Source organism: Martes martes, assembly GCF_963455335.1.
Source record: "Martes martes genome assembly, chromosome: 11".
Taxonomy (NCBI): domain Eukaryota; kingdom Metazoa; phylum Chordata; class Mammalia; order Carnivora; family Mustelidae; genus Martes; species Martes martes.
In genome coordinates this window covers 3,071,321-3,088,843 of record NC_137899.1, presented here as the reverse complement: position 1 = coordinate 3,088,843, position 17,523 = coordinate 3,071,321, and the positions used below count along the sequence as shown (strand labels likewise).

General features: G+C 52.2%; 1 protein-coding gene across 1 annotated transcript in view; it reads right to left on the bottom strand.

Annotated features, from left to right (window-relative positions):
* Nucleotides 1–17,523, bottom strand: part of ABCA13 (ATP binding cassette subfamily A member 13) — a gene marked incomplete at both ends in the record, with an annotated part of 337,321 nt that overhangs the window by 191,723 nt on the left and 128,075 nt on the right. The window contains 2 exons of the mRNA XM_080818179.1: nt 8,443–8,749; nt 10,293–10,469. Of these exons, the coding sequence (XP_080674305.1) occupies nt 8,443–8,749; nt 10,293–10,469 (484 nt within the window). The remainder of the gene's footprint in view (nt 1–8,442; nt 8,750–10,292; nt 10,470–17,523) is intronic.

The window sequence follows — 17,523 nt, the reverse complement described above, 5'->3', positions numbered from 1 at the left end:
GGTTTTCCCCCATCAGCCCAGTCTCTGCACACTGCTCCCCTGCCTTCCTTCAGAGCCCACGGACTGCATCACAGAGGAATGCGGGACCCCAAACCCAGCCAGGCAGCTGCTGGGTAGAAGGACCACCACCTTCTTACCCTCCCGTCCCCTCTCTATTCCCTCTGGGAGAGCCAGGCCAGCAGGCTGAGATCCCATGCCCACCCACCCACGGCCCCCTGCCTTCCCCAGGAGTTTTGACCCCTGTGACTGGTGCCTGGGAGGGGCTGGGGGCCGGGAAGGGGGGCTTCTGAGGTGCCCCTTTATGCGGTGCCCTCCCACCCAGCCTGCTCCAGAGGGACGTACACGGGGTGTCTGTGAGGGACAGGGGATTGGATGTCCATTCTTCGTTTTCTTGTTCGCTTTCAAGTTCGCTAACTCCTGGGAACGCCAGGGGGAAGGGAAGAGGCCCCCATGCCCGCACACCTCTCTGAACACGGCACCACGGAAGACAGTGACCCCAACCTTAGATCTGACCACGGAACCCAGAACATCCCAGCAGTGAGCGCCGCCCAGGAGTGCGTGGGCTCTCACAGGCTGGCCTCGTCCGCTTCCAGATCTGGTTTTCACGAGCACCTCAGTGCAGAGCCCCACAGGCCAGTGAGGAGGAGCGGCGGGCAATGGCATCCCCTTTACCGAGAGGACCCCGACCAGCATCAGTGACGGATCCCTGGCCCCAGCTCGGTGACCAGCAAGAACCGGACCTGGACTCCACGGGCAACTTTACTTCCTTTTTAAAAAAATTAATGTATTTATTTATTTATGTATTTGACAGACAGAGATCACAAGCAGGCAGAGAGGCAGCCAGAGAGAGGAAGGGAAGCAGGCTCCCTGCTGAACACAGAGCCCGAGGCGGGGTTTGATCCCAGGACTGTGGGATCATGACCTGAGCAGAAGGCAAAAGTTTTAACCCACTAAGCCACCCAGGTGTCCCCCCCCTTTTTTTTTCAAGATTTTATTTATTCATTTGAGAGAGCACAAACAGGGGCAGAGGCAGAGGGGGAAGCAGGCTTCCCGCTGAGCTGGGAGCCCGATGCAGGACTCCATCCCAGGACCCTGGGCTCATGACCTGAGCCGAAGGCAGATGCCTGAGACTGAGCCCCCCAGGCACCCCCAAATGCAACTTTTGATGCCAGCACCTCAGGATTCCACATCTGAGATTTGGAGGGGGATCTCAAATGCTTGAAGGCCATCCAGCATCGGAAGGCAGGACCGGCTGCCAGGACCCAGCATGCCGAAGAAACAGACTTTGGAAACTGTTAGCGCGGACTATGGGTACAAAACTCCCTCTTCATCAAGCTCCCCCATTAAAAAGGTCTGAGCCCCAAACCCAGCTTGAAGGTCAGGGGCTCCCCGACCACCAAGCAATTCTCACGTGCTAGCTGGTGTCCTACAATGCAACTCAATCCCATCGCACGCCACCTGAGGTAGCCCCACGTCGCGCAGTTAGGGGCTCACCACACAAGATCACACACACAGTCTCCTGATGCCCTTCCCAAACCCAGATTGTCACCAGAGACTCTGATGACCTGCGGTGAGAAAGAGAGCCACAGACCCCGGCTGGAGCCACTTGCCTCCCAGGACAGCAAACCAAGACTTCACTGTAATTTCAATTTCCCCAGGAGTGGGATCTTAAGTCCATCCATCTAGAATGTTCTAATCTGCGTTGATGAGGTACTCTGTCACAGAGACCTCTTCTCCCAGAGGAAGGTGAGGTGATCCACCTAATAACCCCCAGCCCTTCCCCGAAGGGAAGGCAACGTCAATGCTTTCTTGTCTTTGCTCATAACTGCTTTCCCCCACCTTCCCTCCTAGAAAAACCTTCCATTTGGTGCTGTCGGAGTCCCCGCTCCTTGCCTGAGGGAATGCCAACAGAGCAAGTATCGCTTCACAGAGCCCACTAGCCCTTCCAATACACTCGGCTGAATTTTTTGTAGGAGAGTTAACTCAGGAACGGATGGACGAGCTGCCTGGGATGGGGTCTGGGGAGGCCGGGCTGGGCTCCGCCAATCCAGGGCCCACATCTCCACCTGCTCCCCAACCCGAAACTCTCCAGCCCCGTCCCTTGGAGATCTTATGGAAGCTTCACGAGACGGGCAGGCTGGACTAAGTCATCGGTCATCGGTGATGGATTCAACCTGCCTAGGAGACAATTCGCATCACTGTCCCCAGGCACAAAACAGACCCAGCCTTCGGGACACCTACACCCTCCCACGGGACCCAGAGCTCTGCAGAAAATGGAAGAAAATATAAGTCAGAGGCTCACAGACGACAGAGTGAAAGGGCAGCTGAGTGACCAAGGGGGTACATGCGCTCCCACACAAAATGTTTGTAAGCACTAAGTGGCGATTACTAGTTCCCTGGGGGCGTGAAGGGCATTCAGAAGGCAGGAGACCCGTGTGATCCTTGGTTTCTCTTACCAGGCTCTCGATGGCTGAAAGAGATGTGTGGGAAAATGTGACCCCGTGTTTAGAGGAGCATGACTGTGGCTCCCGGAGACAGGCAAGCCTGGGGGAAATGGGACCCACCGTGACCTGGGGTTTGAACAAAACAGCTCTGTGGCCAGCAGAGAGATGGGTCCGTGGGAGCTTTGAGGGGCATGAGAAAGGATATAAAACTGCATTTCTGGGGGCGCCTGGGAGGCTCTGTCGGTTGAGCGTCTGCCTTCGGCTCAGGTCATGATCCCGGGGTCCAGGGATGGAGCCCCATGTCCGGCTCCTTGCTCAGCGGGGAGCCTGCTTCTCCCTCTCCCCCTGCCGTCTCCTGCTTGTGCTGTCTTGCCCTTCCTCACTCTCTCTCTCAGATAAATGAATAAATTAAATCTTTTTAAAAAATAACTACATTTCTTCTTCTTCCCACCCTCTGGTGTCACCAGCCAATTCTGCACATGCTGGGCCCCCTGAGACGTGGGGACACGCTGGGTGTGGGAGCACAGACGGAACTTCTGGGGCTTGGGACTCCCAAGGTCATCAGGAAGGTCAGTTTCTGCTGAAACATCAGCTATTCACCAAATACAGGAGAGAGGGGTTTCATACACTTCCTTGAAGTTCATCTCAAGGAAAAGAAACAAGAAAAATGTGTAGCATGAGGGGCCTCAGCTGGTCTGCGGGGGGAGCAGGCTGATTGCTTTGGAAAGCAGGAACTGGACGTTTCCAGCTCGCATCCCCAACAGCCTTCCCGCTGGGCTTCTCTCAGGACAAATCAAAGTCCAGACAAGGGGTCGCTGCTGTCACTCAGCACGCAGGCTTGCTCCTTCTCCTCCTCCTCCCAGGACCCTCTCCAGCCCCTGCAAACCCCAGGCGCCTAATAGACCCCAAGGAGCCAGTAGACTCGCGCTTTAGCGCGTTTTGTGTACAAAACAATTCTCGAGCATTGTTAGGGTTTTCATTTTGCTGAAAACCTTTTTAGGAAGTTGTCTTACTCTTTGGAGCCATGAATTAACATTTGACACTCTTTGTATTCATGAAGTCTCCTGGAGCTCCCATCATAAATTGTCCTGTGATAACCACCTGGGAATCTCGGGGCTGAAAGGAACCTTAAATTGTACCGGCGTCCTGCTCCCACCCAAGCCTGCCATCCCAGAGGAGCGTTTCCCAGTGTCAGCCCCTCAAAACATCAGCTCCAGGGGCTGGTGGCAGATTATAAAGGAAAGAGACAGATGGAGGCAGGAAGGGGGGGGGGGATGGAAGGAGGGAGGCGTGGAGAAGAGGGGGTAGGATCGAGGAGGGAGGGAAGGGAGATGGAAGGGGGAGGGACGGAGGAGAGAGGGAGGGAGGACAGAGGGAGGAGGGGTGAAGGGAAGAAGGAGGAGATATGCATTATTAGCTCTTCCCTCCTGCTCAACTATTCCCAACACATCAGATCCTATACTAAAAACAAATAACATAAAACAATTTAAAAAGAGATAAAACCCTCTCTTCTGCTGCCCGATTCCCACCCGCTTTTCCCCTCTCCCCCCACATACAGTGGGCTCCTGGGAGGTCCACACTCAAGTCTCCAGGTGTGCTGTCCCTACCTCTAGCTGCTCCTGACCCCCCCTCCCCACGCTAGCTACCATCCCCTCCATGGAGGCAGCTCCTCGGGTGGGCCCCAGGGACCCACCTGCCCCACGTGGGGCCTCACCCATTGGCCCCAGACCACTCCCAATGCCCATTCCAGCCTGGGACAGAAGTCCAACTCGATGTCTCTCCATCACACCCTCCTCAAATCTGTCACCTCCCTTCTGAAAGCAACCAGAATCCGTCCCCGTGTTAGACCAGGCCACAGTCACGTGGGGAAACACGTCAGCCTGCTAATGATGAAGGCCCGTGCCAGCCTTCATGTCAGGAGTCAGATGGCATCGCTCCAGCTCAAAACCCTCCAGCAGCCATAGACATCCCTCAGCCCACCGGCAGCCGGGCTCTCTATGGGTAGCTTTAGAGTTCCACGCCGACCCTCGCGCCCTTGTGCACTCTGCTGCAGGCCGCCCTTGCCCCAGGGCCCTTGCACTGGCTGCTCCTCTGGTCTAGAGTACATTTCCCTGTGTTTCTGTGAAAGAGGCAACATGGGAGGGGTAGGGAAGGCCCTGGGTGGCTCAGTCAGTTGAGCATCCGACTCTTGAATCCAGCTCAGGTCATGATCTCAGTGTTGTGGGGTCAGGCTCCAGCCTTAGCCAGAGCTGCTTGGGATTCTCTCTGTCCTTCTTCCTCTGCCTCTCCACTCCCTCTCTCTCAAATAAATAAATATATTTTTTAAAAAAGAGAGAGAGAGAGAGCAGGCCTGTAAGAGTCACTTGTGCTGAGCCCAGGTCAGCGAACCAAGAGGTCATACTTAGCCTAAGTTCCAGCCCACTAGGAATGTACATAAGCTTTAACCGGTCAACCCGGGATTATCTGGTCAACAGGAGAGCGAGCCCCTTGGGCTCCCCTTGGGAGGGCAGCCTTGCCTGAAACAATGCGTTCTTTGCTAATAATTTCTTTAAAACATTCTCGTTTTGCCTTTAAAAGCCTTCCCCTTTCTACAGCTCCAGGCGCGCTTTCGTATTTGCTGAAAGGGACGATGCCTAACGCCTGATTCATGAAGCCCTGAACAAAGTCCATTTGATCTTTAAATTTACTCAGTTGAATCTTTCTTGTTTAACAGATTGAACGTCTCCTTCCCGGCAAGGCTGACCTTAACCACATTAATAATTCTCCGGGCACTCCTGGCCACCCTCATCCCCACCGGCCGGCGCTTACCTCCTCCCCGATTTCAACTCAAGCTGCTTCTTGTATGCGTGGACCGCGTCCCTGAGCTTGGGCCCAAGAGCAGGGATTCAGCCTGTCCCTTCACTGACTCACCCAGGTCTCGAGACCCATAAATGGTATAGAAATAGAGTTGAACAAATAAGTCAATTAACGACCACATAATTCATCAGGCGCCAAACATCACAACAGCCTATGTGTCAGGGTGTTGTGGGGATGAATGACCCGTTTCCAGGTACTTGGAGAAATCGACTTTTTATGATGCTATCTTCTCAGCTGGATCTTGAGAAGACGGCACTCGGTAAGCCTCTGTCTAGCTGGTGATTATATGCGGACCATGTAATCTGCAAGTAGTAGGGAGCTACTGAAAATTTCACATGAGTGTGCTCTGTGGTCGAAGCCGGGCTTCAGGACCGTCCCTCAGGTGGCCGAGCGTCAGGATCTTATAGGACCTCCACGGAGCCTCAGGCTCCTGCTGGAACACGCAGCCCTCAAGAAACACACACCTTTAGAAACTATAAATGAAAGCAGGATATAAGGCCATGAGGGCCTCCAAGGCTCGACTCTGTCAGAAAAGGACAGTACATCTTCACCTCCTTCAAAGGAGTAGAGTAAGACTTCTGAGAAATAGCGCCGTGGGAGCCCAGGGAGGGGATGAGTAAAAATGAGTCCGTGACCCAGGATTGTAGCAGAATACACAGATCAGGCAGCTCAAGACAGAAATGTTTCCACCCACTGGTCCTGCTGTGTATATGTACTATATGTCATATATTCGTATATATATTAGGATACATTATACACAGATACATATACATTACAGATACATATACAGATGTGTGTGTGTGTGTGTATATATATGTATACATATATGTGTATATATATATTACTCAGCCATAAAAAAGGATGAGATCTTGCCATTTGCAACAACCTGGATGGACCTCAAGAGTATTCTGCTAAGTGAAACAAGTCAGACAGAAAACAACAAATACTACGTGATTGTGCTTATATGTGGAATCTAAAAACACAAGAACAACAACAAATAAATAAATAAATAAATAAAAGAAACAAACAACACTAACAAGAAAAAAAAAAGAAAAACCAGAAAGAGATTTGTAACTACAGAGAAAAACTGGCGGGAGAGGGGAGGGGGATGGGCGAAACAGGTGATGGGGTTGGAGACTGACACACTCCCCGGTGTAAACTAAGTAAGTCAGGGAGATGCGACGCACAGCCTGGTCCATAGCACGGTCCAGTAGACGGTGACAGACGGCGACACAGAACGTGGGGAGCCCTGAATGACACACAGAGCTGCGGAATCACCACGCACGTCAGCCACGCTTCAAGAACAGAGAGCATCAAGGAAGCCCGTGACACCGGAATCCCGCCAGGGCACTCAGCTCACTCCAGCCCGAGGCCCGACTGGGCCTCAGTTCCAAGAGCTTACCTACCATCAAGGGGTGAAGAGGCACATGTTCACATCCCTCTCCTCCCCCAAAGTCCGTTCGCCGAGCACCACGGTCAGCACGAAAGGAAAGCGGACCACATGGGCCACCTTAGACTCGCCATGAGGCAATTTGCAGGATTGGGTGCTGTTCTGTTCTGTCCAACATACCCCTGGGGAGCCACCCTGCGTGGGGGCGGGTGAGGCAACCCCAGCCTCCTCCTGTGCGACAGACCCAAGGGAACCTCCTCTCCTCCCCGCACACCCAGGTCCCCTCTTCCACGGTGAAGATCACTAGCTAGACAGAGGCTTCCCGAGTGCCGTCTTCCCAAGATCCAACTGAGAAGATAGCATCATAAAAAGTCGATTTCTCCAAGTACCTGGAAACAGGTCATTCATCCCCACAACACCCTGGCACATAGGCTGCTGTGATGTTTGGCACCTGACGCTTTGCCAGAAAAAGGCTTTTTCTCAAACTCTGCTCGCGATGCTGCTGCCGCCAAGAAAAATAATGTAGGAGCAGAGAAGCAGTGGCTGAAAACGTTCAAAGCCAAAACTATCGTCGCTTTGAAAGGAAAGAAATGCTTTCATTTTACGAAGCAGGAGGTGAAGGGGCTTCGCAGCGATCTGCACAGTGAGGCGGCCCCTGGGTTAAAATGACACCCTGGTCTCTGTCTTTCTGACCCTCTGGTCTGTCCACCACGCTCTGGTCCCCCAAGAGAGTCACTGTCAGGCGGACACGGCCTGTGCTCAGGCACCGTGGGCAGACTCCCCCTGTGGCACCTCCTTTGGCTTCGTGAAAATGCACTAGTGAGTTACAGTGTGGAGAGCACGTGCCCAGACGAGGAGGGCATAAGACATCAAGACGTCCATCCTGCCACCGTGACCCCAGTCCCCCAGCTTCGGCGTGGCAGGTGTCCCACTAAAGGACTGCCTGCTCTCCTAACAAACAGATCCCAGGTGGTCCCCCTGATGACCTCCCTTCCGGCCCTTTCCTCCTGGGCTCCCCAGCCTAGCCTGGGCCTGGGACAAGAGGCTAGAGGAAGAGCATTGCTCAGGGCTGAGTCCCCTGCCTCAGCCATGTGGCTGTCAGGCCGGTGACCACCCAATCGCACCCAGGGGTCCACATCCCAGTCGACATGCCCTCCACTCTACTTTGTGAGCCCTGCCTGGCCTGCCCCCCACCTTCAAGTGCTGTGGTCCAGCTGCTCTAGCCTGTAACTGACCACCCTTTCTCTCCTTCAGGGATGGTACCAGCCAGGTCACCAATGAACTCCTATGTGTTTGCAGACTGCCCCACGCATCCCCAAGGCACAGTCCCCGGCCTCTGGGGATCCCCCTCTTCCCCACAAGTAGGCCAAATTTTTCTGGATTGGCACAGGAGAGGAAGTGACCTCCTTCCGTTTCCCTAGCTCAGATAGGGGACATCTGGAGTCCGACATGCGAAACCCCTGTGACTACTGTCCAGACTCACTCTGAAGGGTCTTTAGAACTACGGATGCCTGGTGTCAAATTCAAAGTCCCGCAGGATCCCGTCATCTCAACAATCACTCTTGTGTCTGGATGGCCCAGGCATCGTAAGTCAATTGTAAGGAATTAGAAGGGGAATGGACTTTCTTTAAATGCTCTTTGGAGCGACTACAGAGAAGCTCCAAGACTTCCTCTAGACAGGGGTCCAAACGCAAAGCACATCCCTCCATAAAATGGGGGCGCGGGTGGGGTGGCTGTGTGGTGTCTACTCACAGGTCCCTGGTGTGGCATGGGTACGGCATGGCCTGTGTCTGCGCAGCCGGTTCCACGTCCTCCCGCCCGGTCTGCACCAGGATGATGGCTCTCTCGATCATGTCTTGCAAAGGGACAAAGATGTAGTTGTACTTGAACCCATCAGCTGGGAGGCTCTGAGGATGAAACTTCCAGGAAGGGTTTTTCACCAAGTCTGTCCTCATGCTGTATAAGATGCTGGTCCGGATAGTGTAGGTGATGTGGGGTGCCAGCCGCAGGGACGGGGCCCCCACATTCCTATCCGCCAGGGAAGTGTTGAATATGACACCTGCCAGCAGAAAAGGGAAGACAGGGGTCATCACACCCTAAGGGCAGGAGTCGAGGGAAGGTGGATGAGCCATGAGACTCAGCCCAACCCCCTCTTGGGGAACCAACCACGCCCTGGAGAGGCATCGCTGAGTCTCGCTGTTAGGCAAGGCAGGCAATGCTATATAAACACCTGCTGTGTGTCCCGGTTATTTGCAACAAAATAACCTACCAATGTAACAAAATGATTTCTTTTGCATCTTTCCAGGACTTGAAAAATGACAGCAGGCTGCTCAGATAATCCGACTTTCCTTTTCTGGGATACAAATGCATGCGTGAGAATGAGGCATGGAAGGTGCAGTCTTGGGTTGTAGAAGGAAGAGATTAGGGATGGAAGGAACAGCACAGGGACTGTGGTCAACAGTATGGTGACAGGTGGTCGTGCGTTGCCTGTGGTGAGCAAGGTGGGATGTAGAGTTGTCACGTTGTACTGATGTCATGTGTGTCAGCTAGATTTCGATTTCCAAAGAGGAACCAATGTCTTTGGGGTTATCGATCATTCATTTTTTTGTTAGTTTAAATTCTATTAGCCAACATATAGTACATCATTGGTTTTGGATATAATATTCAATGATTCATTTGCTGCATATAAAGATGATTCAAAATGTGAACATAGGGACTCGATTCCGGCACATGAATTCTCTGAATTTCGTACACAGTGCCTATTGGGGGTGGGACGGGACCCTCCCGAGGTTCACATGTGCAAGTCCTAACCCCCAGCAGGTCAGAAGGTGAGCTCCCTTGGAGACAGTGTCCTCACAGAGATAGTCAAGTGAGAAGGAGTTCCTTAGGGCGGGCTGTCGCCCAGTAGGACTGGAGTCCTCCATCAGGGGAAATGTGGACACAGACATGCACAGAGTCAATATGGTAAGAGACCCAGGAGAAGGCAGCCATCGACACGCTGAGGCGAGGCTAGAGCATGCTCCCCTCATGGTCTCAGAAAGAGCCCACCCTGCTGACACCCGGATCTCAGACTTCTGGCCAGACCCAAGAGAATATAGATTTCTGTTGTCGAAGCCACGCGGTCTGTGGTCCTGTCATGGCAGCCCTCAGCAAACTCATACAAACCCAGATTTTAAAAAATAACGCGATGTTCATTCAGGATTCGAGAACACATCGTGTATCCTGAACCAACGGGCATGAATGAATGAAGTCGAACAGGCTGTTGTCTCCCCCTTCCCCGCACGCTCAGGACATCAAGATACTATGACAAAAGTCAAAGTGATGTGAGCCTAACTTTAACCAGAAAAAGATATCATTTTATCGTGTGAGATTTAACGGTAAAATGACACCATAAACTAGTAAAAACAGGTGCCGGGAATGGCGTGGAGCCAAGGATCTGAGACACAGACACAGACACAGACAACTCATCGACTCAAGGTGAGTCTTTCTGCCTGGTCTTTTCCTTTCTGAGTCACTGGTACACACGTTAGGGGGAAACACGCAAAATGGCAAGCCCCCGGGAGCCGGTGCCAGCAGGAGTGCTTTTCACATGGAATACTTACTAGCCAAGAAGCCGTTCTGTCGCATAAGCTCTCGGGCTTTCACCTCCAGGCTGGCAACAGACTCCAGTGCCTGAAAACGGTCCAGCACCACGCAGGAGGAAAGGTTCACCAAGATGCGGCCGAGGACACGGATGCGCCCGGCACCTCCGTGGGCAAACATCTTGTTCAGCTTCCCTCCTGAGGACAGTAAGCGGGACAGGACGTTACAAGTTCTCTCAGCCCCGGGGAGGAAAAATATCCCTTCTTGAGTCATACTCTGTTCCTATGCAAGATGTGCTACGTAGTGGATGGCTATCAAGTCTGCCTTTAGGTTTTGGTTTGGGTTTTATTTGGGTTTTGTTTTTTTGTTTTTTTGTTTTTTGTTTTTTGTTTTTTATTTTAAACAGGCTCCAAGCCCAAGGCGGGGCTCATATTCGTGACCTTGAGAGCAAGAGTCTCGGGCTCCACTGACTGAGCCCCGGCCAGGTGCCCCAACTATGCTCTCTGAGCGCAGTCCTCCGACGCCGTTCCTTACACGGGAATGAAAAGTCGTAGAAGCTCAGTGGGTGAGCCTATGGCCCAGGGATGCCGGGCGGTGGGCGCCACACAGAAGAAGCCAATCGGAGGCAAGCCCACGAGCAGCATGGAACGCCTCATACACAGAACCCGGCAAAAAAAAGCACCTGGCACTGAGGAATTCCAGAAAACATGCCTTCACCATCACATCGGGCATTTTGTGAAAGTCACTCGCTTTGTCCTATTAACTTTGCGGAGACAGTGACCCGGGATCAATGGGCATTGCCACCACGGAAATCCGATCCTGGTGCACTCTGCCCAGGTTTGTGCCTTTGAAATGGAAATAGACCCGGAGAGTAAAGCGGGCCCATTCGTCAGCACGGAACGTGGAGGAGGATGCGGTACGTGGCTCTTGCTTCAGGGAAGAGCTGGACCCCAGGTCAGAGAGATGTGGGAAAGCCAAACGATGCAGAAGAACATGAGAACCCTGCCCAGGGAGGGAAACAATTACAGAGGTGTTCAGCGTGATGATAGGGAGAAGATAGGGATGATCGTGGATGATAGGGAGACGCCACCAGACCCACCAGGGTTGGCGATGTCACACCATCACCATGGACTGGGGCAGTGTGTCTGCAGTCCACTGGGACAGGCCACCCCATCCCCCTTGGTCTCCTTCCTTAGGAGACTCCCAGAGACTAAGTTGCTCCAGACTTCCTAAGGAAGAAGGGGTAAATGCACATGGAAACACACCGACATGTTTTTACACACCTACGACGTACACAAACACAGTGGATCATAGAACCACGTAGACATAGGGCAGCAAAGGGGCAGCTCTTGAACACCGTAGTGGCCCTTCCCTCAGCCACCGGACCCACTTCCATAAGGACCATCCCTGAGCAGATTTTCGGGATCCCAGGCTGAGACACCTGGCCTGCTCCCACAGGGCCGGCCATTCTCTGCTGAATGGGAGCCCACAGGGGTTTGGTTGAAAGAGAACCTCTCAGTTTGGACCACATCTGCTGTGCAGACAGAGACACAGCAGGCCTACTATTGGGAAAAGCGTTCGGGGCCTCACCATCAAGGGTCAGATGGGGTACACACCGCCCGCTCCCTGGGAGGCAGCTGTGTCTGCTCAGCCCTGACACCCTACATTCCTTCCTTAGGGAACAGGGATGATGATAATCTGCTCGGTGATATCTTGCTAAAGATTACATGAAATAATGCCGTAAGCCTTCGGGCGCTCACCGTGTCCAGAGCATGCCAAGCACTCGATCAGTGCGTCCTAATACCACGGTTATGAATATATTAGGGAAGATCGATCCCCGCCAGAGGCACAGACAGAATGTGCATCCTTGATCCAATCAGATATCAGCTTATCAGACACTGGCTCAGAAGACAGCAAGGGATCGGAGCAATGCCCAGCCCGGTGGGCAGACTTCCAGATCGCCAACCCCCACCTCCACGCCAACCGAGACAAAGCGCTCAGCCCCGATTTGTCTGCTGCAGAAACACAGATGCCGGGCCCTGCACAGCTGCCTCGCTTCGGCCGAAGCAGGGGCAGAGCTGAGGCCAGAAACTGTGCATTTTTCCTCATCCCGTCACCCTGGTGACTCCAACACGCACAGCTCAGCCGAGCAGAGCCATGCAGTGCTTCTTGGGCGTTAGCACCCACGGACGCCCAGCGCAGGAGACCGGAGGGCAGGTGAGGGAAGGATGCAGGGAGAAGACAGGACCCCAGGAGAGCCCTTACAAGAAGAAAATTTTGTGAAATAAGTGATTTCCACTACCCCCCCCCCAAGGAAAGTGTTATAATCTAGCCTCTTCCTTTAATTTCCGTAAAAAATTACATCTCATTGTCCTGCAAATGCTGAAGCAGAGGTGATGCTTTGGGGCGAGGCACCACATTGACTCCGTGACTCTACGGGCCCTGGGACGCCGTGTAAGAAGCATCCACGCACCACATTCTGGAGACGTCATTTACGCTGTGAAATGTTGCTGTAAGGGTAGGTGCCCATGCATGTGAGCAGCTGTGCCGGGCACTCTGTGGGGGGTTCTACTGTTCCCGAGCACGGTGGGGGGGGGGGCGGAACTCAGAGGTTTCCGTGTGCAGTGACACACCTCGGAGCCATCAAAAGCCACAGCATGAGACACACGGGCGGGGTGGGTGCAGCTTGGGGCCCAGGAAGAGTGACACCATCCCCACATGGTAACTGCTACAGGGAGCCCAGGAATGGTCGCAGGGAAGTCAGCAGCCCACGGCTCTGCCCTTGGAGCGGCTCTATGTGATTCCATGTTTTGCACTGGAAAGTGATTTTTTTTTTAAAGATTTTATTTGTTTACTTGAGAGATAGAAGAAGAGAGAGGGCGCGCACATGAGCAGGGGAGGGGGGCTGAGGGAGAAGGACAAGCATATTTGGGAGTTGGACACGGGGCTCGAACCCACGACCCTAAGATCATGACCTGAGCCAAAATCAAGAGTCAGACGCTTAACGGACTGAGCCACCCAGGCGCCCCCCTTGTGTCGGAAAGTGATTTTGATCTGCAAAGTTCCATCATCCTCATCTTCCGTGGGAGGAAAACCATCTCGCCTGTGGAGTTGTTCTAAAGTAAGGTTTGTTCAGCGCCCGTGTAAGAAGTGCTCACGCTGAGAGTAAGGACTGCTGGAGAAGAGAGCCAGGCCCAGTGGTCTCCATTTAATCCTTCAGGATGACGCCAGACAGAACTAGAAAGCGGGAGACCAAAGCGTGCGTTGTGAGGGGCTCCTGGTATGCCTACTGCTCGCTCTCTTGTGTTGGAGGGACACCCGCAGAGCAGGGAATTTTACAGGACGGTGCAAGGCAAGGGCGTGTTTACACTGCGGACGGCGCATCTCAGAACACGTGCTCTGTGAGCTCACCCGCTGGGGTCTAACTCAGAGCCACGGCTGAGGGCGGCTCCCGGGCCTTCCCCACCAGAGAGCGTTTGGGACACCGGGAGTATAACCCAGAGTGGCCGGTCCTGCTCTGGCCCAGGCAGGGGAGAGGAGACCCGCCCGGCCCCTCCTGCCATGGACGCGGTCTTCTGACCCCACATGACCAGGGCTGGGCAGCCCGTCAGCGCTCAAGCTGACAAGGCAGACAGAGGCAGCAGGCCCGTTCTCAGAACGACGACAATGGCCTCGTCCCGTCAGGAACCTTGGGGTGCGTGTGGGTTGCCTCAAGTTAAGACAAACAAGGGGTGCCTGGGGGGCTCAGACGGTTATGTGTCTGCCTTCGGTTCAGGGTGTGATCCCGGGGTCCTGGGGTCAAGCCCTGTATCGGACTCCCTCTGCCCCTCTCCCCTGTTCCTGCTCTCTCTCTCAAATAAATAAATTTTTGAAACAAATCTAAAAAGACAAAGGGCCTTAGAGCTTTAGGGCTGCTTGTCTCACTGTGCCCCAGCCAAGAATCTGTTCGAAGTCCTGCCCGTGGCTGAACACAGCCTCCAGCCTCTGTCTCCAGGGACCCTAATCAGAGCACACTCACAGCCCTGCAGGCAGCTGAGCAGAGGGCATAGCCCATGGCTTCTCCCGTCCGCAGAGCAGGGGGCTCAGCGCACACTCTGCCCCATGCGGGTCCCCACACCATGAGCTGTGCAGGCTCTGGTCCTGTCCTGATGGCCTGATTCACAGCCCCATCTCCTAAGGAATAAAATATGCTGTCCCGACCACCCAGGAAGCCGGGCCAGAGACTCAGACAATGAGGAGCCCTTTCGAAAGCTTCAGGTGGGCAGGGAACTGAGCCGGCAAATTTCTGCACCCGACCCCAGAGATGAAACGTTGTTTCACCTGAAAACAGAACATAATAGCAGGCTCCACCCGCCCACGGACATCACCAGCAGACTCACCCAGTGGCCCCAAACTAAGCCAACAGAAGAAAATACAAATATCTAACACGTTAGCAATAAAAGACAAAACACAGCCTCAAATGTATAAACCCTACATGGAGAGAACATAAGGACAAACAGACAAGTCCACAGTCCGAATGGGAAGTTTCAGCACACACCTGTGAATAACGGATAGTATGATTCTACGAAAAACCAGTAAGGGGGCACTTGGGGGGCTCAGTCAGTTAAGCACCAGCTCAGGTCATGATCTCAGGGTCCTGGCATCCAGCCCTGTGTCATGCTCCTTGCTTGGCGGAGAGCCTGCTTCCCCCCCTGCCTGCTGCCCCCTCTGCTTGTGCTCTCTCCAGCATGTCCCTAACAAACAAATAAATAAAATCTTAAAAAGTAAACAAATAAACGGAAAATCACAGATATTTAGAAAATAAGCTCTAAACTTTCAAACAACCCAAGGATCAGAAACAGCACACTACAGTGAACGCTAATGAAAACGGAACATATCAAAACATGTGAGAGGCAATGAGGCAATGTCTAGAGGGAAGTGTGTGATCACAAGTGTGTATACACACACACACACGGAAAGAAAAAGAAGGTGGAAATCACAGATCTAAATCTCTCTCTCAGGAAGTTACCAAAAGAAAAAAAAAAAAGGTGACAAACCAAGGAATGTGAAAGGACAGAACCAGAAACAAAACACAAAAACATGCAAAAAAATCAGAAGTCAATGAAATAGAAAATAAACACAATCATCACTAAAGCCAAACATTTGTTTTATTTAAAAAAAACTAACAACATTGATTACCCTCTGACAAGACTGATCAAAAAAATAAAAGTATAAAGAGGGAGAGAGAGAGGAACACAAATCAAAATGTATCTGTGAAATTGGGAATATTCCCACATACCCTTCAGATGTAACAGTGAATTTATACAGTAAAATTGCTCAGGAAATGCTTCTCCCATGCACCCTCTTGTAGACTGACATTTTAAGATATCAACCAGCGAAACACGATCATAAAACAAGAGTGCGGAGGCTGAAGAGCCCAGAAGACTCGGTCTCCCACCTGGGAGAACAGAGCAGGCAATTCCTGGGAGCACTCAGGGGCACCTGCCAGCCCCAGTAGAAGGAAGGCAAGCCAGCAGGTGTCTGTCCACACAGACCGAGGGAACCCGCCTCCCCCCCCAGGAAGGGTGGCACACTGGCATGGAGGGCAGGGGACTTGGGGAGTCAAAGAACAGAAAGACTAGGAAGAGGGAAACATTGTGAGAAAGGAAACATCATTATAACCTGAAGCCTAATTCTGCACTGAACTGTATTCATCTGGTCGTGATGTGGCTATAAGGAAAACGATCGTATCACCGCAGGGAAGCAATGGGGCCCGGAGGAAGAAGCAAGGCTGCATCTCTCACAGCGGGGGTGAAATGGATTAACAGCTATGTAAAGATAGAATGATACATAATGTATCAGGCCACGATACAAAGATACAATCCACAGAAACAGCTAAACAAGTTTAAAGTAGGTTGTGCTAGGGGCTGGACGTGGAAGGGGGCTGGACAAGAGACTCAGGAACACGAAGTCTTGAAAGACATGAAGAATCTTTGCAACAGAATCCATTTTTGTTTTTTTAAGATGTTATTTATTTAATTTTTAGAGAAAAAGAGAGAAACAGCACCACCAGGAGGGGCAGAGGGAGAGAGAGAAAATCCCAAGCAGACCCCCCACTGAGCAAGGAACCCGATGCAGGGCTCCATCCAAAACCCCTGAGATCATGACCTGAGCCAAAACCAAGAGTCAGACGCTTAACCAACTGTACCCTGCAGGAACCCCCAGCATCCATTTATGAACTGTTAGCAGAATACTTTAAACAGTGTGATCATTTTTGTGAAAATACACATATCCGCGCTCGCATGAGCCGGGCAAATCTGTCTGAAAAATTAACCCCAGGCTGCCTCTGATGATGAGGTTATGCATAGATTTTTTTTTTTTTTTGCTTCTTTGTATTCCTAATAAATTGCTTTTGTAACAAGCCAACAGTTACCTTAAAAATGTTAAGGAATGAAATCAAGAGCCTGACCGGACAAACGTTCTCAGAAATTGCTACAAATTACTTTCAAATGCTCCTTTTTTGGCCCCAGGCTCCAGATGCTAGTTCTAATGCAGAGAAATAGATGCCCTCATTAACAATTTTATTTTTTTGTTGTTTTATTTATTCTTTTATGCAATCTCCACACCCAACGTAGGACTCAAACTCGTGACTCCAAGATCAAGACTGGCATGCTCTTCCAATGGATCCAGCCAGTGATTTTAAAAGGATGCATGGAGTAAGGTGATCAAATTCTTTACTTACAGAGTTACAGAAAGGAGCTTTGTAAAACATATAGAAGTAGTTTTAATTACTTGAAAAACGACTTAAGGCAGTGACATTTATTTTTAAGTATCATTAACTTGGAGCACCTGGCTGGCTCAGTCAGTTAGGGGACCCGCTCAGGTCTTGATCTCAGTGTCGTGAGTTCGAGCCCCACATTGGGTTCTGCACTGGGCATGTAGCCTGCTTAAGAAATAAAATAAAAGGGAAATAATTTAAATTCATTAACTTTTCTATGGGAGTAAAGCCACCACATCTGTTTTTTTCAGAAGAGGGAAGCATGGTGTCTCCCGCAATGCCCGGCCCTCTGCCCCACACCACAGGCAGCCACCAGCCCCTTCCCGGGCACAGTCAGCACTAGAAGCCAGAGACGCCCTCCCTTCCCTCAGGGGACCGCCCAGCAGAGCAGGGCTCCTGAGATCCTGCCCGGGATGCTCCTGACAAAACCCAATTTTGCCACCGCATCACCGTTCCTAACATGGCCATCTGTGCCCTGTGCCGTAGCGGGCAGG